General features: G+C 44.0%; 2 protein-coding genes across 5 annotated transcripts in view; one reads left to right on the top strand and one right to left on the bottom strand.

Annotated features, from left to right (window-relative positions):
- Positions 1-8,635, bottom strand: part of LOC139201397 (transcription initiation factor TFIID subunit 4-like) — a 29,866-nt gene extending 21,231 nt beyond the window's left edge. Inside the window, exons 1-6 of one of the 2 annotated variants that reach the window (XM_070830697.1) lie at positions 7,450-8,635; positions 4,853-5,019; positions 4,236-4,310; positions 1,141-1,332; positions 931-1,053; positions 747-836 (exon numbers count right to left, since the gene is read on the bottom strand). In XM_070830697.1, coding sequence (XP_070686798.1) covers positions 747-836; positions 931-1,053; positions 1,141-1,332; positions 4,236-4,310; positions 4,853-5,019; positions 7,450-8,635 — 1,833 coding nt within the window. The remainder of the gene's footprint in view (positions 1-746; positions 837-930; positions 1,054-1,140; positions 1,333-4,235; positions 4,311-4,852; positions 5,020-7,449) is intronic. The other variant, XM_070830698.1, reaches the window with a different exon arrangement.
- A 1,963-nt stretch (positions 8,636-10,598) lies between these two features.
- Positions 10,599-22,861, top strand: lsm14aa (LSM14A mRNA processing body assembly factor a). Of its 3 annotated transcripts, none has more exons than XM_070830478.1 (9): positions 10,599-10,886; positions 12,378-12,541; positions 12,636-12,795; positions 15,172-15,381; positions 17,561-17,743; positions 18,835-19,009; positions 20,207-20,245; positions 21,139-21,379; positions 22,545-22,861. In XM_070830478.1, exons 1-9 carry the CDS (start codon positions 10,766-10,768, stop codon positions 22,566-22,568), a joined length of 1,317 nt encoding a protein of 438 aa, XP_070686579.1. In that variant the 5' UTR covers positions 10,599-10,765; the 3' UTR covers positions 22,569-22,861. The 3 variants fall into 3 exon arrangements, with proteins under 3 accessions (XP_070686579.1, XP_070686578.1, XP_070686577.1); XM_070830477.1 differs by having other exon boundaries at positions 15,172-15,510; positions 22,548-22,861; XM_070830476.1 differs by having other exon boundaries at positions 15,172-15,510.
- Positions 22,862-27,328: the final 4,467 nt, after the last annotated feature.

Genomic DNA, 27,328 nt, shown 5'->3' with positions numbered 1-27,328 from the left:
GTCAGTTAGTGGTTTATACTAAAGTACAGGAGCCAGTAGGATTAGGACAACAGTAGGTCTGCTAGTGAGAGCTGTGGTCCAGGTAGGAACTGTACTAGTAGTAGTACTAGTAGTACTGGTAGTAGTAGTAGTATCAGTAGTAGTAGTACTAGTAGTAGTAGTAGTAGTAGTAGTAGTACTGCAGTAGTAGTAGTAGTACCTTGAGGAAGGGGATGAGGTAGGGCTGTGGGGAGGACTAGTAGTAGTAGTAGTAGTACTGCAGTAGTAGTAGTAGAAGTACCTTGAGGAAGGGGATGAGGATGGGCTGTGGGGAGGACTAGTAGTAGTAGTAGTAGTAGTACTGCAGTAGTAGTTGTAGTAGTACCTTGAGGAAGGGGATGAGGATGGGCTGTGGGGAGGACTAGTAGTAGTAGTAGTAGTAGTACTGCAGTAGTAGTAGTAGTACTGCAGTAGTAGTTGTAGTAGTACCTTGAGGAAGGGGATGAGGTAGGGCTGTGGGGAGGACTAGTAGTAGTAGTAGTAGTAGTACTGCAGTAGTAGTAGTAGTAGTAGTAGTAGTACTGCAGTAGTAGTAGTAGTAGTACCTTGAGGAAGGGGATGAGGTAGGGCTGTGGGGAGGACTAGTAGTAGTAGTAGTAGTACTGCAGTAGTAGTAGTAGTAGTACCTTGAGGAAGGGGATGAGGTAGGGCTGTGGGGAGGACTAGTAGTAGTAGTAGTAGTACTGCAGTAGTAGTAGTAGTAGTACCTTGAGGAAGGGGATGAGGTAGGGCTGTGGGGAGGACTTCAGCTCAGCCTGCAGCCGAGTGGTGAACTCCTCAGGCTCAATCTTCGCATCCTGAACAAACAGAGCAGGAGAGTCAGACTGCAGAAACACAGAGGGTTCAAAATGGCGGGATGAGAGGTGAAGGGGGGGGGGAGAGGAGGCTTACGAGCAGGTCCTGCACCAGGGCCTTCACATTCTTGGAGGTATCTGGGGAGGGGGAGTTGTGGGACGCCAGCTTGATCAGCGTGGCGAGGAAGTTCTTGCATTTCTTCACGTTCTCTTGCATCTCCTGTTTGTGACGACAGGTGAAAAAGCAGTCAGGCACTTTTCTAACCAGCTTTTATCTTTATGTGACCATAAACGCAGCTCGGCCGACCTGGGACACCACCGTCACTCTGGCGGCGGGCGTGGCGGCGGGAGCGGGCGTGGTGCCGGTCAGGGGCGTGGACGGGACGCCGGCGGGCTTGGCCACCGGCGTCCCACCCGCCGTTATCACCGTCTGGGCCTTCTGAGGGGTGGTCATCTTCACCGACACCGCTGCAGCGCCGGGTGCCACGGTGATGGCCTTCTGGGAAACAACAAAACACCATGAGGGAGGAAACCAAACACTTTAATTCAGATTTTACAACAACCGTGTGTCACTGAGGGTTTATTTTAGTCCACAGCAGCTCATTTTGCTGCTTTTCTTGTTTTTCTCACCGACGTTCATTAGTCAGACTGCTGCCAGACGTCATTACAGAAGTGCTGAGGGGTTTTTATTCATCCTGCACTTTGTTTCAACACCGAGGACTTTAACAGTAACTACACCTGACTTATCGAACCACATACAGACAGGACGTCAACCAACGTCCCCAACATGATGCCAGAATAAAGACAAAAACTACGCAGAGACATGTTTTGCAGTCACTTCCTGATCTCACTGCTTCTGTCCTCTCATCTGCCTGTAGAAAATATGTCCAATAATCCAGGAATCCAATAACAGTCAGATCAATGATCGATCAATGAGCCACACACACACACACACACACACACACACACACACACACACACACAAGTTCTTGTCTTTCTGTAGTTGTGAGGACTTGGACATGATCTCAGACCAATCAGGTTTTCTTCATCAATATAAATTAAATATGATTATATGCTTGTGTAGGTCTGAACCAATGATCAATTAATCAATCTTCAGCTTTCAGCCGCTCAGAGCCAAGAGTCATTATTCAGTTAGCTAGCGTTAGCATTAGCACACCTGGTGTTCACCACCTTTACATAATCAATAAACTTAATAAAGTTAGATAATATCACTCTGCAGTTTTAACAAAAATATATTTGTTCTTTCTTTGTAGTTTTTTATATGAGAATAAACTCATTGTTCCAGTTATCTAAAGGACAAGTTCACCTATTTTCTATGTGAGCTCCAGGTGTTCACCAGGTGTTCACCAGGTGTTCACCAGGTGTTCACCAGGTGTTCACCAGGGCTGCTGTTTGGACTACAGATTTTATGATGATGATTTAATGTTGAAATCAGACGTTCTGGGTTCCTTAAATGAGCCAGAACACAATGAGGAGGAGTTACGGCGTACGGAGGAGGAGGAAGACAGCGCCACAGCTGAGAGTCAAGCGGTGCAGTGCATTCTGGGTGTTGTATTTTTTCTACCTTTTGAGCAAACAGGAACACCACAGCCCTTTTTCTGTGTTTCCTCTGGTCGTGTAGCACCTTTCTGACGCACAGACGGCTGATTTCATGAAATCAAACGGTGACATAAAAGTGTTTTTGTACATACAGGAAATAACAGATCTCTACATAATGAGATTTTAGAGGAGGAGACGGAGGAGAAAACCCAGAGTCCTCATACATGACTGAGCCTGACTGTTGTTTTAAGACAGAACCCGTCCTTTAAGGTGTTTTTGCATGATTACATGATTCACCCACTTTGTGTCTTAATAGTATTCAACATTCCTCCACTAATTATTTTGTCTCCAGAGACTGTTTTCTCCTCTGTAATACCTCCATTGTGGCGGTTTGGTTTCTGTCTTCGTGGGCGTTCAAACAGCACGCCGCTCTGTGCCGGTGTGGGCGTGTTACTTCAGGTACCAATGAGACATGAAATGTGATGACCGTGAGGGTTTATCAGACGTTTGAAATACTCACAGGCAGGATTTTACAACTCTGGCTGTCAAATAAACACAAGAAATGCAGCATTCGCACTTCAGAAAAGCAGCAGGAGCGACGGGCGCTTTCATGTGTTTGATCGGACGACAAGTCACACTTTGATTAATGAACTGTGATTAGAAATGTTGGTCGACGGCCTTTTTTCCCATGAGTCAGAAAGAGACGGTGGCATTTAACACTAATTAAGATCAACTCGCAATGTTAAAATGTAGTTAGGGATAAACCTGGACTACACTTGAACCACATCTGGGCTAAACCTGGACTACACTTGAACCACATCTGGGCTAAACCTGGACTACACTTGAACCACATCTGGGCTAAACCTGGACTACACTTGAACCACATCTGGGCGAAAGCTGGGCTAAACCTGGACTACACCAGGTTTACACCAGGGCTAAACCTGGGCTACACTTGGGGATAAACCTGGACTACACTTGAACCACATCTGGGATAAAGCTGGGCAAAAGCAGGGCTACACTTGGGGCTAAACCTGGACTACACTTGAACCACATCTGGGCGAAAGCTGTGCTAAACCTGGACTACACTAGGTTTACACCAGGGCTAAAGCAGGACTACACCAGGGGATAAACCACAGGTAAACCTGGACTACACCAGGGCAAAACCTGGACTACACTTGGACTAAACCTGGACTACACTAGGGAAAAACCTGGACTACACTTGGACTAAACCTGGACTACACCAGGGCTAAACCTCGACTACACTTGGACTAAACCTGGACTACACCAGGGCAAAACCTGGACTACACTTGGGGCTACACCTGGACTACACTTGGGGCTACACCAGGACTAAACCTGGACTACACAAGGGCAAAACCTGGACTACACTTGGACTAAACCTGGACTACACCAGGGCAAAACCTGGACTACACTTGGGGCTACACCTGGGCTACACTTGGGGCTACACCTGGGCTACACTTGGGGCTAAACCTGGACTAAACCTGGACTAAACCTGGACTAAACCTGGACTAAACCTGGACGACACCAGGGCTACACCAGGGCTACACCAGGGCTACACCAGGTCACAGTAACACCACATTACCCATCTTACAGAAAGCAAGTTAACTGTGACTAAAACAGCATTTGGGAACAAACAACGTGATGTTTGGGCACAAATATGTTGGTTTATCTGAAAAGTTCTATTAAACCAACTAACATTGGTTCTGGTTCAACTAGACTGACTGAAGTGTTCATTATAATCTTAATTATCATCCTAAATATATATAAAAGTTCACTAAAGACAACGTGAGATGTGTTCAGGGGTGTGAGACAGGAAACACACACCTGTACGGTGGTGGTGGAGGGAGACTGAACCATTCTGGTTTGAGCGGGGGAGGCCAGGCGGACGGTCTGAGGCGCCTGCAGACGACAGGGAGGGAGAAAAGATGGCGTTATGTAACAGCAAAGCATCATGGGAAATCTAATAATGTGCAGTTAGGTTGGCAGCCCAAAGTTCACACGAGGACGCCAGAGAACAAAGCTTCTGAAAACTGCCCCCCCCCGTCTTTATTATTATTGTCTTGAATTCCTTCTCAGCTTTGGCATTTTCACCTGATTATTCTCCTGATCGATCAATTCATCATTTGCTCCGTAAAATATCAGATTTTTTGTGGAATGAAACGTCCCAAAAGCCAAACATGATGATCTTAAACATCTTGTTTCATCAAAAACCCAAAGATATTCAGTTTACTGTCACATAAGACAAAGAAAAGAAGAAAATCCACTCAGTTTACACGATGGAAGCAGCTGATTCATTGATTATCGAAGCAGCTGCAGATATAAATTAATCGACCAACCGCTGCAGCTCCATTTCACATCACAGAGAAACAATATTTGTAAATTAAAAAGAATTAAATATTAAAATTAAGAACAAAACAAAGTTAAAATGGCCGCCGCCGTACCGTGGAGGCGGTGCTGACCCGGATGGTGGCGCCGGCCGTCGGCGTCGCAGGTCTCTGGGTGATGTTGGCCACCGTTTGGCCCTGCTGCGTCTTGGCCTGAGCCTGAGCCAGAACCTGCTGAGGGACCATGACCAGCTGACCCGTCTCCGTCCGGACCAGAACCATACCTGGAGGAGGAGGAGGAGGAGGAGGAAGAGGAAGAAACAGGACATCAAAATTCATTATTTTCAGGCACTTTTAATGCAAAAAGCCCAAATATTTCCTGCTTCCTGCTTCTCAAACGTGACGATTTTCTGCTTTTCTTTGTCTTTTCTGTTGATAAACTGAGTTTTCAGGGTTTTTCCGCTCTTGGTTGGATAAAATGAGACTTTTCTCCATTCACTTTGTCTGACAATCTATCGAATTTGAGGAAATGATCAGTAAATTGTGACGCAATAATAAAGCGATGACGAGTAAACTCTGACAGAAACGTCACGGAAAACGACAGAAAATGATGAAAACATATCAGGCAGATTCTCCCAAAGACGTTCAGTTTACGGTCGAGCGCGACAAAGAAAAGCAGGAAGCGTTCATCATTCTGCTTTTTTTAAAAAAAAGAGTATTCGACTATCGCAACAGTTGCAGATCCACTTTTCCGTTGATGAATCGTTGCCGCTCTAAATCAGAGTTTCCTTGCAGGGACTCTGGCAGGCGGCCAGTCGTCCTGGTCCATTTAATGGGTGTTTAAGAGCTGCACAGAAGTGTTTATATCAGCTGAGCAGACACAGTAAATATTCATGTTTGTCTGCTGAACATCAGAACGATCAGCTGAGTCCAACCGGCGCTGACACAGCAAATCTTTAACCGATCGTTGTGGCCGAACATTATCACGATGAACGGAGATTTGACTTTTCACATCAAGAAACTCGTCTTGGAGTTTAAATACTTCATAATAACACGACTTCACACCATGTTGGCAGCGATTTAGGACTTTCTAGAGCGTAGAACCATAAAGAAAGCTGGTTGTGTAGTGAAAACACAGTGAGTGCGTCTTTAAAGATTATTGTCAATATAGTCTAATCCATCATTTATTTTCTTGTTCGATCGATCAGTAGTTTGTCTCTAACGTCTCAGTTTACGGTCACAGACTTGAATCGGTTGCCATGATGTCTGATTTCCTGTGAACTTGAGCTCTAATGATCATTTTTACAGAATAAAGCTGCAGTGATTAATCTATTAGTTCTCTATTAAATCAATCACAGATTAATGTGTTGGTCAATAAACCAGTTTGAGTCATTTTTAAGCTAAAAAAAGGTTAAAAATCTTTAATTCTTGCTTCTTAAATGTGAATATTTTCTGGTTTCTTTGACAGTAAAGTGAATATTTTTGAGTTGTGAGCAAAACAACGAGCGACATTTTATCGACCAAACAGCTGATCGATCAACAGATTGACGGATGGTGAGTGCAGCTCTACTTCGTTAGCAGCAGCAGTAAAAGTTGTTTCACTGTAAAAACAGTAAAAACAGTTTGGGTTTCGTCCTAAAACCTTTTTTTCGGCGCCACATCCCGTCGTTCTGTGATTCTGCAGCTACAGCGACAGTTCGCCACTATTGTCTCCACCTATTGATCGATTGTTTTTGTCCACTCGGTCTGGACTTTTCCACGACTGAGAAGTTGAACTTCCAACACGACAAATAAGATCAGAACAATCAGAACTCGCCCGAAACTGCAAACAACCAAAGAAGAAAATTACTAAAGTTACTACATTTTTCTACTTTTCCAAAACTGTTCCCAACTATGGATTAAATTCACAGTCTGGAAAAGCCTTTTATTAACTCCAGGACCCGCGGGCACCCTGGAGATCAGAGTCATCACCACACTTCGCCACAAACTACGTCCTCGTGTCGGTCGTAGCTGCCGCTTTTCGTCATCGATTCATTGATTGTTTTCTAATAAAAAACCAGCTGATATCATCTCCCTCCGTCCAGAGAGACGTCTGTTTAGTCCAAAACACAAAAATATTCTCTAAACAGTCGTGTAGGACAAAGAAACACGTCAGGTCCTCGTATTCAACAAGCTGGAACCTGCTTTAAAACAATCATCTGACCGCCAACGACTCCACCGATCAACCGATCAACCGACTGATTGTTTCTGAGATCTACGAACGAGGATTTGACACCATTTCTCTCACGCCTGAGAACGAACACGCCAACGCCGTCCAACATCACGTTCTGAAGGATTCTCCAGGATCCTCAAAGAACCTTTGAACCATCAAAACATGAACGAGACTTTTAAAAGATTTCCAAAGTTTCCGACAAACAAAGATGGCGGCCGGAAGTGACACGAGCCGGCGTTTAAAACTGTGTCACCGATGTTTCTCTTCAGTGTTTCCTGTTTTCATAGGAAACACGTGTTCATGTGTTTGGTGTATCACTACGGATTCTTATTTCCGGTCACCAGGATGAGAAACTCTGCCACGATTTTAAAATCTCGCTCATGTTGCAGGAGACAGAATAAGTTCTGAGGATTCTGGGAGAAGCTCGAGAACAGGAGGAGGTGATGTTAGACCCCGACTACAGGTGGGACACCAGGTGAGACGCCTCCTTGTGTCTGCTCACCCGGGGGCATGGTGAACCCGGGGGGCAGCTGGATGGTGGTCTGCTGCTGAGGCCGGACGGCCAGAGCAGGCTGAGGGGCGGCCGCTCTGGTGGAGCTGGCCACCAGCCCGGGTCTCTGCTGCTGGATGGAGGTGGCCACCACGGGGGCGCCGGGCGGCCTCACCACCGCCACTGTAGTCTGGGCCACCCCGTTCACCGCGGGCTTCACCCCAGCCAGGGTGACGGTGGCCGGGCCGGTCCCGGTCTGGGTCTGGCCGATGGGGGACTGGGCTGCGGCCGGCGGGGGGGTGCTGGTCAGGATGACGGAGTTCCCGGGAACGGCCTGGCTGGGCACCAGCACCTTGGTGTGCATCAGAGGGGTGCTGTGGTTCACGACCTGAGAGGCGGAGGCTGACGGGGAGGGCGCACCCTGGGGCACCAGCTGGGCACCCTTGGGGTCCATCCCGTTCTGGGCGACGCTGGCCACCGGGCTGGGGTGCCTCTGCAAAGTTACAGCGGGAGCCGCCACCGAGGACTGAGGTACAGGAAACCCGGGCTGCGAAGCCATGGAGGCGATGATCGTGGAGCTGCCGGCGCTGACAGCGCTGATGACCGAGCCGGCCCCGGCAGGTGGGGGGACCGCGGGCGAGTTCACCAACTTTACAGCTCCAGCGTTGCCGTTTAAACTTTGTAATCCGGGGGACGCGGTCCTGATCGCCTCCGCCGCGGGGGCGATGTTGGCGCTGGGAGCCGCGCTCGGACCCAGGACAGCAGCCCGGTGGAAGCTAGCAGCCGCGGACTGAGTGCTCAAAGTTACGGGTCCCGGTGCGGGGGAAACAGCGGGGGGAGATGCTCCGACTGTCTGCAGACTAGCTCCGGCGGTTATTACGGCCCCGGCGGCGACAGAGGAGGTAGAGGAGGTGAGGGTTTTGCCGGAGAGCGGCTCGTTAGCGGCGGGTTCCTGGTTTAACCCCGCTTTTGGATGCCCTTGTTGCGGCTGCTCCAGAGACCCCACTTGATCGCGCACTTTCCCTGAGAACTGGCTGCCGGCCGGCGGAGCTCCCTCCCGTTTCCCGTCGGAATATGAAGCAGCGGGAGCCTTTCGATCGCCGAGTTGTGATTCCAGAGAGCCAACTAAGTCGCTAACTGCTTTCTCATCCACCTCATTGAAGAGCATGTCCTCCAGTGGGTCGGAGGCTCCCGCCATCTTTGATGTTGGACCGTTGTGCAAATCGTATTTTAGAATGTACGCATGCGCGGAGGATCCGTGTTGTTTTCGAGCATAGAAACGGGAGACGTAGATCTCACGGCGCCACGCACAGGTGCGCACTGCAGGTGAAAAACACCCGCTTTAACACCAGCAGAGGAAACTTTAAAACCTTTAAAATGTCACTAGAGTAAAAGAAGAGACGGTTTAGCATCAAAATGTTCTTTTAGAATAATAAAATAAAAGTACTCTGTGTGCAGAAAGGAACATCTCAGAGTATGTGGAGCTACTTTAATTGAAACTTATTATATTTTATATATTACTAAACATGCTGCTTGTTAGCTAATAAGCTTATTGATATGATAATATGATGTATTTATTGATTGATTGGAGTAAAAAGCACAATGTTTACCTTTTTTTTATGAACTTTTTATTTTCCGTTACAACAGAAATACTCAAGTGAAGTAAAGCTTCCTCAGATTACTACATGATCACAGTATTTGAGTACATGTGCACAGTAACGACAAGTTAAAATGTTAATATGACAAATAAAATCACTTTTCTGAGCTCTCAACAAACCCTCATGGTCTTCATCAGTGTTTGGACCAGACGAGACAATTAGCTGAATAATCAACAGAACATTTATTTATTATTATTTATTCACATTATTTTGTTATTTGCAGCTGTTTTAATAGAAATGAATTAATTGTTTGTTTGAACTATTTTAACTGACAGCAGCCTGCAACATTTTTTATTCCGTCTGTTCAAATTATTCTGTGACTTTATGTAAATATATTGCAGTTATGTTCAAAACCCTGGTGTTTAAGTACATTTACTCAGGTTTGAATATTTGTACTTGTGTGTTTGCTGTAGCTGTGTTTCCATTTTACATTATTTTATACTTCATACATTGAATTTCTGAGTGAATTCCATTTTTATTACTTCTTACTGAACTGCATTCAAACTTATATTACATTCATGTCTGACTCTGACCCATCCTGACAACAACAATAATTTTATTTATTATTATTTAAGTATATAGAATTTAAAAAACAATATATCAGCTGATATCTGCATATATATTTGTATTCATTACATGTTTATCTGTGGAAATACATATATGACAAGATTCAAAGGTCTGTTGTTCATAATTAACTTATCATTATGAAGAAAAAGGAAAATAAAGCAAAACAACAGAAACACAGAACAGGATACAGCCAGAAGATAATATCAGATAATATCTAAATATATGCATCGATTTGTGTCAGTAAACTTTCATATATTACATTTGGTCTGTGTTTTCTTTTTAGATTTTATTGTCTGTGTTTTTCTGTCAGTTTGTTCTAAACCAGTAAACAGGACAAACCATCAAACACATAATACGTTAATTTAACGGTTTTTATATTGCAAACACATTTTCTGTTCTTTTAATATCAAGTTCAAGTTCAAAGAGACTTAATAACGGTGGCCGATCCAAAGCTGTCCAACAGCTTTTAACACCACACGGCAGGTGATGTTGAATATAAAAGTAAAAACTAGAGATGACAGTGAGATACATCGATTATTAAAATGCTGTAAACCCTTTTGTCCTGGTAATCATCACATTTAAGAGTCCACAAAAAACTACAAGTACAAAGTAATTTATGGGCAATTGTGGAATAAAATTTTAAACATTTCTGCAGAAAAACTGAAGACATGCAAAGTAGTTCAAACTGAGCTCCAGCAGTACAATCCTGCTTTTACATGAATGGAAGAGGAATAATAATCAAATTATAGAATATATAATAGTTCAAACAGTCACAGAGGACGCTTTCATGCTTAAAGAGTGCTTTTACTTTTATTACTTTACCTACATTTTCCTCCTTATAGTCTGCCTGCTCTTCTATCCTACACAGATCTGGATTCCACGGCGCATCGTAATCTCGCGATATTTTGAGTTCCCGTTAGCCCCCGCGCTCAGAGCCGTTCGATGGAGGGTGAGGTAGCCATGTTGTAGCGGCGACGAGAGCGAGTTGGTGGAAAAGCGCAAACCGGAGAAATTTGGTGTTAGAATCCGTACTGCGGACCGCACGGCTCGGAGGGGCCGTCCTTTCTGCTCCCTGTTCGGACTGCCGAGTGCCAGGAGACACCATGAGCGGCGGGACGCCATACCTCGGCAGCAAAATCAGCCTCATCTCGAAGGCCGAGATCCGCTACGAAGGAATCCTTTACACGATCGACACCGAGAACTCAACTGTCGCACTTGCTAAAGGTAACTAATGCTAGTCGGCTAATGCTACATCAACCCCCCGCCAGCATTAGTCTCTGTTGTTGTGCTGCCTTTGTTCACATATTCTAAATAAGAATTAAAATATGGTTAAGGACGCTGAACAAACTTGTGCTTGAGGATTTTATCCAGAAAAGCCACGAGAACAAATAAATAACGTTAGCCAGGCGGCTAAAGTTAGCTTGCTAGCATAAGCTAACAGGCTCATAGAGTTAACATTACCGAGCGGTATGCTAGGATGCTACAACACTCAAGAGAGCTAAAGGCAACATTACATCAGCTCGAGGAAGACTGTAGCACCAGAAACTAAAATAACCTCGTAAACACGTAATTCTGCACCTACATTTACCTCTAAAGCATTTTAAGTATATTTAAATACCAACATGAGTCAGCTAACGTTAGCAGCCTGGCTAGCTGCATGTTAGCAGTGCGTGCAGTAGCATGTTGATGCTAACTATAAAGACACTGTTGATGAAACGTTCATGTTCTGGTCGTGGGGTTTTACATCAGTTTCATTTGCTAACGAAGCGGCTTAGTTAGGTGTGTGTGGCAGGCTGACGTCATTAGGTGCGCACGCATCTCACCTGGTTCACCAACAACAGATTATGACGGCGAACTATTTAATGAAACGTGTGTCTCAGCAGCCTGCAGGTACAGGTACAGGTACAGGTACAGCACAGCCTGACCGCCAACTGGGAGGCTGTGCGAGTTAAACCAGCAGCTCTGTGACACAAACACGGTCTGAGGAATCAGGCCGGAGGTGCAAATAAGTCATTTTCAAGCTAAGAGCAAAACCCCTTCCGCGTCCTGCTCCTCAGTTGTGAAGATTTGCTGCTTTTCTTTGTCTGCTGTGATAATAAATGAGTATTTGGGGGTTTGGACTGTTGTTCAGACAGTTAACAACAACACTCTGCTGCTCAGTGATTATTCCTGATATGCACTCAGTGATGGAGACACATCGATACCTCAACATACAGGTCACATCTTCAAACGTCCTGTTTTTGTTTAGCCAACGTCCAGAATCGAAGAAAACCATAAAACACGTTTAAGGCGCTTAAACCACATAAAGTTTTGCTTAAAATGTACTTAAATGATGAATTAAATATTAAAGTTTATAAAAAAGTGCTCAAATGCTGAGATTTAGTCAGACACGCTCCTTATTGTGTGCCGTGTAGTGAATCAGTTAGATTACAGTTACTGACTGTGTTCAGGAACCTCAAAGGGTAATTTAAGTATCTCGAAGTCAAGTAATAACATAAACTAACTGATGGAGGCAGCAGCTCCTGTGTCCTGTTCTCTAAAATCCCTGTTTTAGTGAATGTAGTCTGGTGTGTGTGCTGTTTGTGGTTAAACCAAAAGGATCTTCCAGGTCTCTCTCTGTAGGGATCCTTTTATTAAAACATTTCTACATTGTGTTGACACGTCCCACTCCTGAAGTAGTGATGCTAACTGCGAGCCGTCTCCTCCCTCCTTTAGTACGCTCCTTTGGCACGGAGGACCGGCCCACCGACAGGCCCATCCCGCCTCGAGATGACACCTTCGAGTACATCATCTTCAGGGGCAGCGACATCAAGGACCTGACTGTGTGCGAGCCGCCCAAACCGACATGCTCGCTCCCCCAGGACCCGGCCATCGTCCAGGTGAGCCTCCACACAAACCTCATGTGGGGAGTTTAGTGTCACCGTTTGGTTCAGAGTGGAACATTAACCCCCCCCTCTGTGTTTCCCTCCTCAGTCGTCCATGAGCTCCAGCTCCTCGTCTTCTGCTGCCGCCGCCCCGACCCCGTTCCAGTCTGCTGGCTCCTATGGCCTCTTCAACCGGGCTCCAGTTCCTCCCTATAACCAGTTCAGCACCAGCCCTCTGGTTTCCCCCCAGTTTGGACCAGTTGGAGTCGGTAAGCAGGCGAACATATAAAGTGTGATATGACTCATTGTTCTCCTGTTTCATGGAGGGGGAGGGGCATGATATCCAAGGGTTCGGGGTCTCTCCGTGGCTCTCGTACCACGTTAAACATGCCATAGAAACCGAGGAGGGAGCGTCTCACGGCATCAGCGCTGATTCAGACAGCCGAGGCCGTCGCTTTCCTCCTCTACAGGCTGAGCGACAACACACCAGTGTTACAAGGGTTGTGTCAGTTAGTGTGTGTTAGGGAATATAAACCTCACTGAGGGGGGAGGATTTAATAGTGTATGTTAATTAAGACTCACCTGCTAAGGATTCAGCTAAACTTTGCCACAAAATCTTAACCAGCAACAGCAAACTGGTGAAAATATACATTAATTAGTTTTTTGATTTATATTGTTGGGCTTTTTTTGAATTATTTCTGTGTTTGATAAGTAAAGAGAGACTTTATTCATCCCACAAAGGAGAAATTCACTTGTTACAGCAGGCAGAAAAGGTGCAGAAACATTTTAATATTATATTTTTATGTTAAAACAAACAGAAAAATAAACACAAACATGAGAAAATCGACAGGACAGTAGAGAGAAGTTGCATTATACAGAGGGGTGGTTGCTTAATTTCATTTATTTTAGAGGGGTGGACAAATTAATAGAAACTCCTGCCAGTATAACAACACGCCTCCAACAGTTGCATGACAAGACTGTCGTGACCATTTTATACAAACAGGAAGTGGTACATGTGATGTCGGCTAAACTGCAGCGTTTAAAGTTTCGAGTGTTTTCCCTCTGATGTGTTTCATCCCCATTAATAATTTATTAGAAGTCCTCCTTTTCTTTGTGCATTGCATTGTGGGAGAACGGTGTCCACAGTTTGTATTGGAGCTCCAACAATTAGCTGATCAATGGATACAGAGAAAAGAATTAGTCAGTAATTATTTAGACAATCGCTTGATGATTTTAAACACAAAAAAAGACACATTTTTGCAGGTCATACATGACTGATAACTTTTTGGGAATGACTCAGTGCCTTTCTCAGTGTTTTCTGACCTTTTTATAAACGAGTGCGCCTTAATTTGTCACCACTGCACTACAGACTCTAGATCTAGGGTGCAGTTTGGTTTGGGGATGTGCCGACTGATCCGGTGGTGTTATTGGTCGTCATTGGTCATGTGATGTTATGATCCGCCCTCCTTTGCCGCGGCCTGGTCTCTGAACAGTGCCGTTGGCTCTGACTCGCGCTCTCTGGGTTCTCTTGTAACCGAAGGTAAAAAAAACCCCGAAGGAGGCCGCTTGAAACGTGAATCACAGATGTGTGTGTGTGTCTCCTCAGCGCACCGGGTGGGACTGAATTACACACTAATAAATATAAACGTAACCACCAGTAGAACCAATTCAGACACGTAGCGACTGATTGAGTGCTTTAACTTTCTTTCCTCTCGTATGTTTGACTCTGACTCACACATTGTGTTTGACAGTATGACAGGTGAATCTCTCCAGCATTAAAAGTTGCACTGTGGTAAATTTAACCATCCGAGGTTCCTCGTGCCCAGAACGTAACGGCCCGCTCTTCTTAGTAACCTGCGTGTCCTGTTGGATGGGCCCTGTGCCTGAAGGCTGAACTAGTCTTCCTCACGCTGCAGCTGCTCTCACACCTGTAGTCAGGTCCTTCTTTAGTCAGGTGTGTGAACGCTGTATTTTACAGAAGCACCGACTGTAACTGTCTTTTATCAGTCAAACCTGCCTGTTTGGGTTTTTTTTTTTTCTTCAGAACTATGATTGACAGCAAACAGCAACAGTTTTGTAACTTTCCTTTAGTGGAATCTAACTCTGTGACTTCTAATGTAACTTCTCCAAACCTGCCCCATGTTACAGGACCTTCTGTCACTCTCTCAGTGCTCCAGGTTATTGGGTTATTGGACGGTGTGTCTTTGTACAGATTAAACTGAAACTGAAGACTAACTGGGGTAACACACCCAAACTCCCCCCAGGCTCTGGATCGATTTTATTTGCCAGCTCCACAGCAGCTCACATGACCTGATTTTATCGTGCTGTAGCGTTGATATTTTCCAGTCTATTGAAAAGGCAAAACAACTAACTCACATTAACGGTAGAACCAGTGCAGCGATGAGCAAGCTAGCTCGCTAATGTCTTTAACACAGATGAACCAAACTACAGGAGTTAAACTACACTGAGCGTCTGCAGAGTGAACGCGGTCTGAGGTTCAGCTCCTGTTTGAGTCCAGTGACGGACCTGTGGGTGCTGGTCCAGTCAGGTCTGACTAAAGATCAGGTTTGTTTTTAGTTAAGTCACTGTGAGCGTCCCTGTGTACCACTAACCCTGATCTCTGTGCTGGTTCGCCCCCCCCTCAGGCCGCAGCAGCCCCAGCCTGGACCCTCTGCGGAAGAGCCCCACCCTGGAACAGGTGATCCAAGCCGCCCCGTCGGCCCCGGCCGCCGCCACCACCGCCCCGGCCCCCGGTCTGGGTCGCCGGAGCCCCGCTCACGGTCGCACCGCCCCCTCCGCCGCCGGTCAGGGCGCCCAGAAGGTCCAGCACCAGGATGGCGTGGACACGAGGAGGGGTGAGACTGTCAGGGGAGGCCGCAGCAGCCAGGGCTGGTCTGCACCCCGAACCATCTCCGCCTCTCACATCACTGCTGTAGATAGGGCTTCCACTGCAGGGCTTACCCACTCTGTCCTTAGCCACGCAGGTGAGCCCCCACACCAGAGACCAGCACACTGCTACATCTGTGCTGCTCTTACAGGTGGACTTCTGTGTGTGCCTCCTTCCTCAGCGCACAGGGGACACTTAAACACAGAGAAGACAAACCAATCTGTTCTGTGCTCGATGGATTTATTGGTATTTTGGCTATTAGTGTACAAGACACATCAGAGATGTCAAAATATAGTCGTGATATTTTGAGAATGAAGTCTAAATCTCAAGAAAAGTCATAATATCATGAACATAAAGTTGTGATATGAGAAAAAAGTGTCTAATAAGTGTCAAAATAACGTCAGAATATTTCAAGAAAAGCATTATTATGAGAATGAAGTCATAATAATAGATAAATAATAAATGAAGAAAAAGGTAGTTTTATGAGAATTAAATCATGATTTTAGAATCTAATTCTTCTAGAAGTCGTGATATAATAAAAGTAAAGCTGTAATCAATGGTCTTGCAGTCGACCACAGCCAGCCGTTTCCTCCTCCACACGTCCCAGTGGTTCCCTCTTCAGGACAGACGGTGTCTGAATCTCTAGTCCAGTTACTGATGATAATGTGGTGCTGATGTGCTGAGCACAGGTGTGAAACCTGCAGCTTCACAAGGTTCCTCATTTTAATGCAGCTTGTCTGATATTTATTATCACTTCATCCTATATTTATGCCTCTGTTCTGGCGGCAGCTGTGGTCGGAGGTATTTTGTTTTTGAGCGGTCCGTCTGTGCACCCGTCTCATTCTTTTCAGCACAATATCTTGGGAACGCCTCGAGGGAATTTATTCGGATCCCTCCACAAACGTCCACATGGACTCCAGGATGAACTGATTTAGATCAGAGTGACCTGATAAAACACGTTAGCGTCCAAAACCCGGAGAATTCAGACGCTAATTAGGACGACATTTCACACAAGACGATGAAGTGACGGCATTTTCTATCCAAAAGGTCAAAGGTCGACCTCCCTGTGACATGACTTTAATCTCGGGTCTGGACACACATGGGTGGAAACTGGAGCCTAAACCACCATGAGGTGATAATTCTAGTTTATCCTAAAATAACGACTTTATTCTCATAATCTCAGACTGGTTGTTTTCCCTTAGTTTGGCCCTAATACTCACATTAATAATCACACTAATAACTGAGCTTACAGAGTTTCCTCAGTTTCTACAGTGCTCACAAACCTTTGGACACTTTATTGAGGTTTCTCTACAAAATATAAATCATGTGAAAAATGTCCCAGGTTGCTCTTGGAAAGGAGGCACAAACAAAACTCCACCATGATGTAGTAAAAAGTCATTTCCAGTCTGTGTGATGTGTTAACATTTTGTTCCAGAGGTCCCACATTTGAAACCGTTGTGCCTTTGTCTGAAGGTAGGAGTCTAGTGCCAGCAGGGCTGTTTTCTCATGACTGTTGACGTTGTTGTGGAAGACTAAAAGACTCTGCTATTCCAGGCACAGACGCCCCGAAAGTCCCCAAACCAGAGTCTGAGCAGGCGCGAGGTGAAGGCAGGGATCCCAGTAAACGTTCCACAGGTTAAACCCCCCCTCCGCTCTGAAACCATCCTCAACAGCCCATTCAGACTCTGCATGCCTGTCAAGCTTTCCTTCCAGACAGTGGAGCCCATAAACTCATCCCGTACAACCGCTCGACCCCGATCATCCCTCCTTGACGTGTTCTTCTTTGCTAGTGAACGTGTGTGCAGGTTGACATGCTGTTCATGTCAACGGACTACAGGCGCTGAGACACGTCTCCCTGTTTTCAGACGCTGTTTTCACGCTCGGTGACCACCTGAGAATGCTACCTGAATGATTTACTGCATTTTCTCCATGTTTGAGTTGGATTCGATGTGTGTAGTTGACGTGTGTAAAGCTAACGTGAAGCTCTCTGCTAACCGAGAGCTCCTCTGCCATAGTGGATGTGTGCTTTGGTTTTACTACCTCATGTGTTGCCATGTAATTTCCTTGTGTTTACCTTCTGTTGCGCTCCGCCTCCCTAAAACGGTTTTATCCTGACGGCTAACGTGTCCTGTTCTTCTGTTATTCAGTGGGTGCCGGCGCACCGCCTAACCGGCGTGGGCGAGGAGGCGGGCACCGTGGCAGAGGGCGCTTCAACGTTCGCCGAGACGGACCCATGAAGTTTGAGAAAGACTTTGACTTCGAGAGCGCCAACGCCCAGTTCAACAAGGAGGAGATTGACAGGGAGTTTCAGAGCAAGCTGAAGTTGAAAGGTACTTTCTGCTGCGTCGGTTAGCAGAGCGGTAAAGATGGCCGACCGGTCGACCCACCGTACCCACTGGATGGATTGTGATTAAATGTGGCTCGGACATCTTGGATGAACTGTAATAACTTTTTCTCTGGCGCCATCATCAGGTCTACACGTTAATGTGCCCAAATACCTGCAGAACTAAAGCTGCTCCCATCAGCCTCAGCTGTAGTGATGCTGTTAGCATGTTGTTAGCATGCTAACAGCTCTGTGAGGCTGTTCTCACTCAGTCTAATTAGTCAAATTACCTCCAGGGGTGCGAATAATAGTTATTTTTTTTTATGAATATTTCTGACTAATTTTATAATAACATTAAACTTATATAGCACTTTTTTAAAAACACTCAGTTCATAATAAATCACATGAACAAGCAGCTTTAACAGCAATTAAAATTTATATTAATATTAAACAGAAAAAAAGTGTTTCCTCACTCATTCATGGCTCTTAAAGATAAAATGGTTGAATAACAGCGCTGAAGTTAAAGTGAATTTTACTTTAAACATTAATGTGATGAAGAAACACTCAGCTAACAAACATTTTCCATATGTTACATTAATTATAACCCAAATACAACAACTCCATGTAGACACTATCATGTTTGCCCAGTGCAAGCACAGAGATATGACTTTATTGCTAGGTGTAATTGCAGGTTAAGCAAATTGACGTATTTCTGTAATCGATGATGTTGCCTCAGTATCTACTGAGACTAACCATGTATGTGTGCAGCAGCTCATCTGTTTTATATAAAGTGCTGCTAAATATGTCGTTTTTTTATCCTTGTTGCAAAAATCTGGACATATTAGACAAACTCATGTTGTCAGCTCAACAAAAAGATCCGTGTGGAAGATTTTTAGGCTAAATTTCTTTTCCCCTTTGACTCGATCATGGCTGTAAATACAAAGAAAGTCTAAAAGCGTATGAGCAACGATGGGTTGCTGTGTTTCCTAAGGCTTGTGTTGTGACTTAGTGCTTAAATCAATCAATCTGCTCCTCAAGTCTTGTTTCCTCGTGGTTAATTCTCAGTGTGACTCTGTTCTTTTTTTCCTCTTCGCTCAGACGAGAAGACTGAGAAGTCGGAGAAAGCGGTGAACGGAGAGGATAAGGGCGACTCGGGTGTGGAAACCCAGAACAGCGAGGGCAACGCTGATGAGGAGTGTGACCCGCTCGGCCCCAACTGTTACTACGACAAGTCCAAGTCTTTCTTCGACAACATCTCCTGTGACGATACCAGGTACCAGTCCTGATCAAACCAGTGCTTCTCACCTGGGCCCTATTTTTAAAGATATTATGGTGTGTTAAATGACTGGTAGGTACAAAAAGCTTTGGAAATGGTGCAGTAGATCGTTTTTGCCACAACACAGGATTTTTCCCTTTAAAACACCAATTTCACACAATGACACAAACAAACTGACCAAGTAAAGCAGCGGTAAACCTGAGTCACCTGAGTTTGGAAAGGTAAAATTACTGTTTTTGTCACAACCAGCTGTTGTATCACTGGTCAAAGTCACCAGACTCCATTAACAAAAACAGTTATTTTTACATCAGGGTTTGCTGATCTACCGCGTCTCAGTCAGTTTGTGTTATTGTATGACTTTGGTACTTTAATGGGTTACGTAAGATTTAACAGAATATTTGTGTAACACACAAGAGGACAAACTAACCAGTCATGGCAGAGGTAGACAGGTGATCCTGTGTAAAAGGAGGTAAAATCAGTGTTTTTATGAATGGAGTCTGGTGTGTGTGCAGAGAGCGATAATCTAAATGACTGCACACACACCAGACTCCATTCACAAAAACAGTGATTTTAGCTCACAGAACACAGGAGCCGCTGGTCTACAGCTGCCTCGATCAATTAAGATTCTTGGCGTTATTGAATTACTTTGTTTTTTTAAAGGGTTAGTTTGGATCTGAACTAATATGTAAAAACACCAACAAGTCACAGCAGCAGAGCAGCAGCTCCTGTGTCCTGTTCTCTAAAATCCCTGTTTTAGTGAATGTAGTCTGGTGTGTGTGCTGTTTGTGGTTAAACCAAAAGGATCTTCCAGGTCTCTCTCTGTAGGGATCCTTTCCATGATGCTGTCACACACTTAGAATAACACTCTGAGCCTGTCAGTGGATCAAACAAGCTCTTTTAGTGGACCTACTGTGATCAGGTGCAGTTGTCCCAAAGGATCACGTTGCAGCCATTGCAGCCCGTTTGGTGGCTGCTGGCTGAGGTGATCTACTGGACCAGTTCCAACACTTTTACTACCTACCAGTCATTTCAAGTTCCAAAAAAATGGGCCAGGGTGTAAAACTACTTAGTAGAAACATTCTCCAGCAAACCATAAAGTCATCAATGTCGCTGTGAACGTCCCTCCATGTTTTTCCACTGCCGGCACTCTAAGAACAAGTGAGACGACTGTGTTGTCTGTTTTCTGTCCACCAGGAAAGCAAATGAAAAGTCTGGAGGCTCAGGTTTCCCCAGGTGAGTGTTTATCTTGTCATATGACACTGTGCTACTAAAAGCCTATTTACACCTGCACACACACACACACACACACACACACACACACACAGACACACACAGGTACTGTAGGTGAAGGAATGAGTTTGTAGCAGGGATTAATTTATCTGTTAAACTCTAATAATCAAATTAAAAAGTTAGTTTACTTGTAACATCGTACAGCTTCTCTTGGATTAGTTAACAATTTTATGGGCTGACAACAGTGTGTCTGTGATTTATCCATGAAATAAAGTATTGTTGATATTCTGCAGTAGAACTTCCACCTTCACCACGTCAGACGCTCGTAGCTTTTTTTATATCCGTCTTGTTTAAAATAACAGTTTGTTTTAGTGTTTAGTTTATTTTGTTTACTCCAGGAGAAGAAGAAATCTTCATCATGAGAATTGGAAAATACTATTACACTTCCTCTAAAGACAATAATAATAATAATAATAATACCACTAATGATGATAATTATTTTAAAGCCACAGTCGTGTCCAGCCGGTGGCTTTTTCCAGTTAGTCTGGTGAGAAATAACCATCACAACATTTAGCCGGCGCAAAACTGATGACACATAACAGCTGAGCATCCGCCATGGCCTTTGGTGAAAGTGATCTTGTTTGCCAGTCGGCCGATCAGCGTTGGGGTGATGAATCACGTTTGTCCCGACAATAGGAGCCTTCTGTGCACCGACGAGTTCGGACTGGTGTCTTTTAACTGGTTTATTCATGGAGGCTGACCTGAATCTGAATAAGACCTTAACTAGATTACAGTGATGGGATGCCTCTGCGTGTCATTGTCCCGTCGCTACGCGGCTCCACACGACGCATGATGGGAGAGATTTAGAGGCTCCTGTGTGTTTTCTGATCCCGCAGAGAGCGGAGACAGACCTGGGCGGAGGAGAGGAGGATGAACGCAGAGACGTTCGGCATCCCTCTTCGCCAGGGCCGAGGACGCGGAGGTTACCGTGGACGCGGCGGCATGGGCTTCCGCGGAGGTCGGGGTCGCTCGGCCAGCCGAGGGTCCTTTGGGCCGCCGCAGGGAGGCGGCGGCTTCAGGGGAGGGTACAGAGGAAACCAGGCCGGCCGGGAGTTCGCAGACTTATCAGCATACAGGGTAAAAGATCATCTACCAACCTGTGATGTCGGTCCCATCAGCAGCTGCAGGGTTTTCACCTCCTTCACAAACAAAGTCAACATGTCACCTTCATTTTCAGACAGAGCGCTTAAGTCCAGGGTCTCTACCTGCCAGAAAAAGACCAGAATATGAGCAAATGATTGTATATTCAATCAATCAATCAATCAATCTTTATTAATATAGCGTCAGTTCACAACAGCATTATCTCAAGACGCTTTACATGAAGAGCAGGTCTAGACCAAACTCTTTAATTAGAGAGAGACCAAAGATTAAGGATTCAAGAATTCCCACGAGCAGCATCAGTTATTATATTGATCAACAGTGGAGGAAGAACTCCCCTTTAACAGGAAGGAACCTGGAACAGACCCAGGATCAATGTGGGGAGACAGAGAGAGACAGACACACAGACAGAGCACTAACAGTGTCTTCAGCACTAACAACAGGAATGTGACTAACAGATCAGCAGGATGATATTATTGGAAAAACATGTCGAGTGTCTGACGATGCTCAGCAGTGATTCATGAACCAGAGAACCACATCAGCAGGATCCACAGGATTCACAGGATCCTCTTTTCAATTTATGGACTATTGGAGTAACATCGTGGCTCGTCCCTACGAGTTACGAGTGAATTTTAAATCCTTGATCCTTAATATATAAGGTTCTCCACATTCCTGCTTCACCAAAGCTTTGCTCTGAACTTCATCAGAGTTTAACGTTAAGATTTGATTTGGAGTAAAATATAAAAGATGATAACGGTAAAGGAGCACGATGCTGTGATGTGTTCGTACTGAGCAGACACACAGGAACCAGAGACATAACTGTTTTTATTAATGTTTGATTATTTAAAATAAAATGTTTATTCACTTAAACTGTTTTGTTTGCAGAAAGCTCAACAGTTTGATTATTTTAAGGCTTTGTCAGACGCTCTGAGGACCTTTAATCCAAATTAAACTCAATTATTTAAAAAAAACAGAATAAATTATTTAATAAAAACAAATCTTTTACTACTTATTAAAAGTTCACACATCGACAAACCTTCAGCGTTGTTCTTCCTGTTTGCTTGGTGATGTTTTAAATCTTCTTCTTCTTCTTCTTTTAAACCCAAACTGTCTGTTTTCCTTTGTTCTCTCCCTTTTCCTCCAGAAGGACAACAAAGTGGCTGCATAGTCCCGATGGGAGGAAGATTCTGCAGAGAGGTGGAACTTCTTCTTCACGCTTCAGTGGAAAAACAAATAGTTTGAGTTGCTATTTTGTTGACTAAAATAACGAAGATTGTCTACTAGTTATATGTCACCAGCACTGGGGTAGACTGCTTGAATACAACAACAACGGAAAACAACGACAACGACGCAGTTTATCAGAAAAACATTTAAAAGTCCAGATCTCCTCAAAATAATTTCCAGATGGCTGAAATAATTGTGTATAAATGTCATATTTCAGAGGGATGTTAGTCGTTTTTTTGTTTTTCAACGATCTTCTCAGCCCCGTTCCCAAACCTGTACTCGATCATACTTTGTTAGCCGTTGAGGGTCGTCCACGGGAGGTGTCTGACTCACTGACATAGCTTTACTGGGGGGTGGGTGGGTGGGTGGGTGTCGGGGGTGGGTACAGTATATCCTATAACGTTAACTTCACCACCAAAATAGCCCACAGGTTCTCAGTCACTCCTTTCTAACATGTATTTTTCTACTACATAGACTTTCATGCTGTTACTTAGTCGGCCCGCTCACCGTCACACCTCCACCTGTCGTCAGTCGCAGTGCTCGTGATTTATCACCCAGAAATCTCTCTCACAGGTAATTTTACAAACTCCTGCAGCTTTCTCTTCTTTCTCAGTCGATTTTTTTTTTTTTTTTTTTTTGAGGTGTTTACGGTGTCGAAGATGTTTCTTCTCTCGGTGTCACGTCCTAGCTTTAGCGTACGTGTCAACACACGTACTCGACTGTTTTTTTTTTTTTTTCTTGTTGTCGTTTTAACTCCCAGCCTGCAAAGCGAACTCCGGTCTGGGTCGCAGGTGGATCATAGGTCAACGTTTCAGTCCTTTCCACGTTATTGTTCTGTGGTTTCACTTCGTTCAGGAGTCGCTGGTGCTGCTTGTCGGTTAGAGCTGCCGTGTAATCCACACAGACGAGGACTAAAATCTATCTCAGCTGGCTTAAAGCTTCCCAGCAGATAGGCTAGGTGAGTATGGAGGATTTATGGTGCCTAAAGTAAAACAAATTAAGATACAAGGCTAATTTTTATTTGGGTTTTCTTTTATGTGTGCATTTCCTGTCAAAAATCAATAACAAACCGATGCGAAAAGAGCAGTTATTCAGCATTTAAGTGTATTAAATAACACAGTGAATAGTTTTTCTTATTGCGGCTTTAAGTCGCCACACAAATAATCAAATCACAGCACAGAAAACAAAGTGAAGAAGTGTGTTTTGTGTCAGGTTTGTCCATAAATCTGCCAAAGAATTAACATTAAACGCTTTTTAAGATGGAAAAACTGAACAGATGCATCCAGAATAAAAACATTAATTTATTAAGAACAAGTACAAATGTCAAAATGCTGTGTACTTTTTTTGGAATTTGTTTTCTATGTAGGGATTTTGATTTTAATGTGAAAAACTAGTGTCACAAGAAAAACTATTAATTCGGTTGTTAAAGACAAAAGTCTAAATGTAGAAATTGTCTTAACATATTTTTTTCCTCATTTAATAAAAACAGTAAATGTTCACATAAAAGGAAAAACACACAAATAACAGATTGTTTTTAATTCTTTGTTTTAATTTAGCCTTTTTAAATCCTCCATAGCTGAAGGTGTTTGCACTTTTCTATTCCAGACATTATTACCGTTCATACAGTGTGTGTGTGTGTGTGTTTAGTTGGTCGTTGGGCTGCTTCATGAGAGACACACTAATTTATATCGCTCTGAATTTAGCGTCTTCTGGATCGTTGGACACACATTTTATCCACCTGTTGTTACAGTAAAACTCCACCTTCACTTTAAAGGAAAAAAAGAAAAACATCAAACTCAACCTGATGCCACTAACGTTGTCCCACGGCGGCCGACAGGAAGTGATGTCGACTATATATATAGAGGATAAGACTAGGAAGTCGAGCTAGCTGTCTGCGTGTAGCGACGTAGTTTTCTAGCAATATTCACACTTATTTTTGAGGGTATGAAGGATTGGGTCTGATGAATTATGACTGAATAATCTGACACCATCTCGGCCTGGCATGATTCAAGTACTTAAAAACATTTTCAGTGTTTTATTTTTTATTTTATTTTTTTAGGGAGTTGCACTTTTTTGCGAAGTTGGTAAGAAATAATGCTGTTTGCCGTTAATCTGTCCTGAGATTGTATCCAGCTAACAAAGACCGACTCCCCCGAGAATGAACTAGTTAAAAATGGAGATTGATTTCAGGAATATTGTTCTTTTTTTTTTTGGTTTTGGGTTCATTTTCATCAGAGAAAAGGAGGTAAAATTGACTTTAAGTCACATTTCCAGCTACTTTCCTTCAGCGTCTTGGACTCTGGTAGCAGCTTAAAACGCTCAAAAGTTGAATGAAGATCTGTATTGACCCCAGGTCTGTTCTTTAAAACGATGTCTGCTTAATGGCTTTGACTCCAGAACAACAAAACCCCCCAAATTATTGCGAAAAGATGTCAGCCTGACATTCAGAGCTACTTTTAAAGTGCTTCATTGTGCTCAGGAAATGTAGAGAAAAGTTTTTTCTTGATTCGCCTTAACGCTAGAGAATACCGGCTAACGTCACGTCAAAGGTTAAAGACATTTGATCAGGAAAAGAGATTTGAGAGTTTGCTGTCTAGAATTGCACAGTGCTGTAGTTGAAATCGAGTGTTCATGACTTTTTTTCTTGAAATCTTGATTAATGGGATTGATCTTCGGTATGTTTCTAAACTGTTATAAAAGCTGATGACTTTGCATTAAAGCCACCTGAACCGTTCGTTTTTAACTTGGATACAACAAGAAAATCTGCAGCTCAGACGCGACCGTGTCACCAGAATAAATTAACAGTATACTTAAATATATTTAAATGATGTATTATAAAACTCAAAACCAAGTAGAAACAGTGATTTTTGGGATTGATTGAAGTGATTACAAGTCACAAAATGGAAATTTAAAATCTTACAACAGGAAACAAATTAATAGTGAAATAAAACAACACATTTAAAAGCACAAAATCACTTAAATACATAAATATAAATATGAATGATTGGCAATATAAGGCATGTCTATTATAGTTTGGGTTTCAGAATGCATCATTTAAATGTGGCTAATTGATCAGTTAATTGATCAGTGTGATAATTGGTTATAATCTGGCGCCGCAGTCAGACGCTTGTAGCTTTTCTTGATGTGTCCGAACTGATTTGGTTCCTGATCCGGGACAGAAATCTGTTTTTGTTTTGCTTTTTGAAACCTCTCAGATGGTCATTCTTGGGGGGGGAGGGGGGGGTGTGGGTGGGGGGGTTCGGCTCGGTTACAGTCAGCAGAGCTTCTCAAGTCTTTTGGGCGTCTTTGCACATCAGAGCTGTAAAGAAAAGACTTGTGTTCAAAACAAATGAGACGTTACAAAAGCCACAATGTGGCGGCTAGTTTGTGGTGATTTGTTTAATGATGCATCGACACAGCACGTTATACACTGACATGTTTTCCTCTCATGCTAAAAACAAAGCTAGTTAGCTTAGCTTAGCATAAAGACTGGAAACGGGGGGAAACGTTTAGCCCGGCTCCGTCTAAAGGGGACGAAATCCACCAAACGTCAACTGTAAAGCTCTCCGAGTAACATGGTTCAACTTGTTTCTTTTGATGATGATAATAATATATAATGAATAATAATCTGGAAGATTTAAATAAATGTTGGATGAGTTCACACGACAATGACGAAGCCTTTGGCCCACTAGTGAAAGCTGGGAGTCGAGTCGACGTCCCAACAGTCCGGCAGAGTTCAGGAAGAAGCGCTGTTTTTCCTCGTCTCTGCCAGCGTTTGTGTGAATTACGTGAATATTAAAGCCGAACAAAGAAAGGAAAGATTGATGAATATGGCGGCTAAAACAAGCGCCAATTTGAAGAAAAAAGAAATAGGACAAAAACAAATACTTGCAATTACCGTGTATGGCCACAGGTGCCGCCAAAGAGAGCAGAAACATAATTGAATTTTAAGACGTGGACGAGTCTGTTCCCCCAAGTGTTCCTCTAAGAAACCTCAGTTTATTCTGGGCTTAATGGTGCTTTTTACTCAATAAATGTTCTTAATCATGTTACCACAAACTATTTACTGACAAGTTCATACAGAAACTGGGAGATGTGTGGGGGGGAGACGGGGGTCAGCAGGAGCCCTCTGGTGTGCTAATCCGGCCCTACCTGTTGGAAATAATTAGCCTTCTTGGTTTAATACAAAGAGATTTCCACTTTTTGTTAAAGTTTAAGGCACATTTCAGGTTCAGAGTTGAGAACCACTCGGATGTAAGAAGTGTCTTTGAATTGTTTGATTGGAAAGACGCTTTGGGAGAGGAGGAGGAGGTGGAGGAGGAGGAGGAGGAGGCGGGGGGGAGGGAGGAGGTATGTGCCTGGATATTTAAAGGAAGCCCTGTAGTCCTCCACGTCAGGTTTTGACTGGTGCTGCATTCAAATGCGCACAACACTACATGATGCTCGTATTTGTTAGTCGCCACAAAATTTGGGTGGAAACAAGATTTTTTTTTTTTTGGTTGTTAAAGGAAAAAATGACCACGGTTGTTGATGCAATAAGCGGAAGGAGCGTTTGGCGGTTTGAGCATCAGGAGGTGGGAAGCAGGCGGGGGGGCCGAGGTCGGGTTTGCTTTTTGCTTCTGGCTTCCTTTAACACCCTCTGGAGTCACAGCCACATGTTTTTGTCTTTGAACCCAGCATGGCGTCCTCCTCTGTGGGCCTCAG

The sequence above is a fragment of the Pempheris klunzingeri genome, chromosome 5 (genome assembly GCF_042242105.1).
Source record: "Pempheris klunzingeri isolate RE-2024b chromosome 5, fPemKlu1.hap1, whole genome shotgun sequence".
Lineage (NCBI taxonomy): Eukaryota > Metazoa > Chordata > Actinopteri > Acropomatiformes > Pempheridae > Pempheris > Pempheris klunzingeri.
The sequence above is the reverse complement of the archived record's forward strand: the minus strand, read 5'-3'. Positions and strand labels throughout refer to the sequence as shown.

Coding starts and splice junctions, on each gene's coding strand:
- lsm14aa (XM_070830476.1), top strand. CDS start 10,766: ATGAGCGGCGGGACGCCATACCTCGGCAGCAAAATCAGCCTCATCTCG. Junction 15,511..17,560: donor CTCTGTCCTTAGCCACGCAG/GTGAGCCCCCAC, acceptor TCTGTTATTCAG/TGGGTGCCGGCGCACCGCCT. Junction 17,744..18,834: donor GAGCAAGCTGAAGTTGAAAG/GTACTTTCTGCT, acceptor CTCTTCGCTCAG/ACGAGAAGACTGAGAAGTCG.